At 49.0% G+C, this 1,081-nt stretch overlaps 1 protein-coding gene across 1 annotated transcript in view; it reads left to right on the forward strand.

Moving 5' to 3' along the window:
- Positions 1-294: 294 nt before the first annotated feature.
- The window catches only part of LOC119331995, a 5,000-nt gene continuing 4,213 nt past the window's right edge, over positions 295-1,081 (forward strand). The window contains exons 1-2 of the mRNA XM_037605207.1: positions 295-395; positions 740-781. Of these exons, the coding sequence (XP_037461104.1) occupies positions 760-781 (22 nt within the window). The 5' untranslated portion in view covers positions 295-395; positions 740-759. The remainder of the gene's footprint in view (positions 396-739; positions 782-1,081) is intronic.

Here is a 1,081-nt window from a genome sequence, read left to right on the forward strand (position 1 = left end):
CCACAACGTGTGAGCGCCGCCGGGAGGAAGAAAAAACCCTAACGAGAGGGGATCATGTGTCCGCGTGGTCACTTGAGCGTCCTGGGAAACCGCTTGGCCCAACAGCTTCAGCGACGACGTTAGAAGCTAGCTGCAGCCTACAGCAGGAAAAACGGGCCGAGCCAAGCCAAGAATGTTGGCCCGTTCCTTTCTCGATCCGGCCTGCGGGCGGCCGGTCCAAAGGCACGGAACGGGTTCAGTCCTCGGGGGAGAAAAATCCCGGAATCGTTCGATTACCGGAAACCAGCCGTAGAATTCGGGGCAGAGGAGGCAGCCTCCCTCATAAAGAAGCCCTGAGCCCCAGCAGACGCCGTCCGTGGAGGAAGCCAATCCATTGTGGAATCTGCGCCAGCCAGGTCTTCTACTCTCTCCCACTTTTGCTTTCGCCTTTTACATTGCAGGGTTTCGACTTTCAGGGCTTGGCATGCAGTGCGACTTAGTATTGAGTTGACTTTCCTGGAGATCGTCTGCGAAACAAATCGGGTTTAATTAGGTTCTTATTGTTCATTAGTTTGATGATGACTTACCTACTGAAGCCGCCGTATATATCAACTGTCTTGTACCTCTGCACTGTGGCAATATGAATAGTGGCACAAATTTTTGTATGCCTTTATTTAGTAACTGTTTGATGAAGCTATGAGGTCGGAGTATCTTCTTCTTTGTGCCCTTACCATGGTGCGACGACCAATTTCACTTGCAGGCCAAGAAGAGGAAGGAGCTATGGGCAACTCCGGCAGCACAGGTACGTTTGCCCGCCCAATTCAACTTCAGGCTGTTTATTCTGCTATAAACAAAAAGTCTGACGCAATTCACACCAATCCCTTTTAAGTAGGAGTACATGTCAGGTTAAAAATATGAGACTGTGGCTTTATTTAAACTGAGGAAGCGCTTGCCATCACCATCATGTCGATGAATCGACAAGATGACTGCATACTCGTGTGTTGAATGCAGCACCCTTTTGCAGAAACGCCATCAGTAAATTACAGTGTTGGTCCTAATGCTTGTTGTAGATCACAACCAGCAGTAGAGACTATTTATATAC

Source organism: Triticum dicoccoides, chromosome 1A, assembly GCF_002162155.2.
Source record: "Triticum dicoccoides isolate Atlit2015 ecotype Zavitan chromosome 1A, WEW_v2.0, whole genome shotgun sequence".
In the NCBI taxonomy this organism is placed as follows: domain Eukaryota; kingdom Viridiplantae; phylum Streptophyta; class Magnoliopsida; order Poales; family Poaceae; genus Triticum; species Triticum dicoccoides.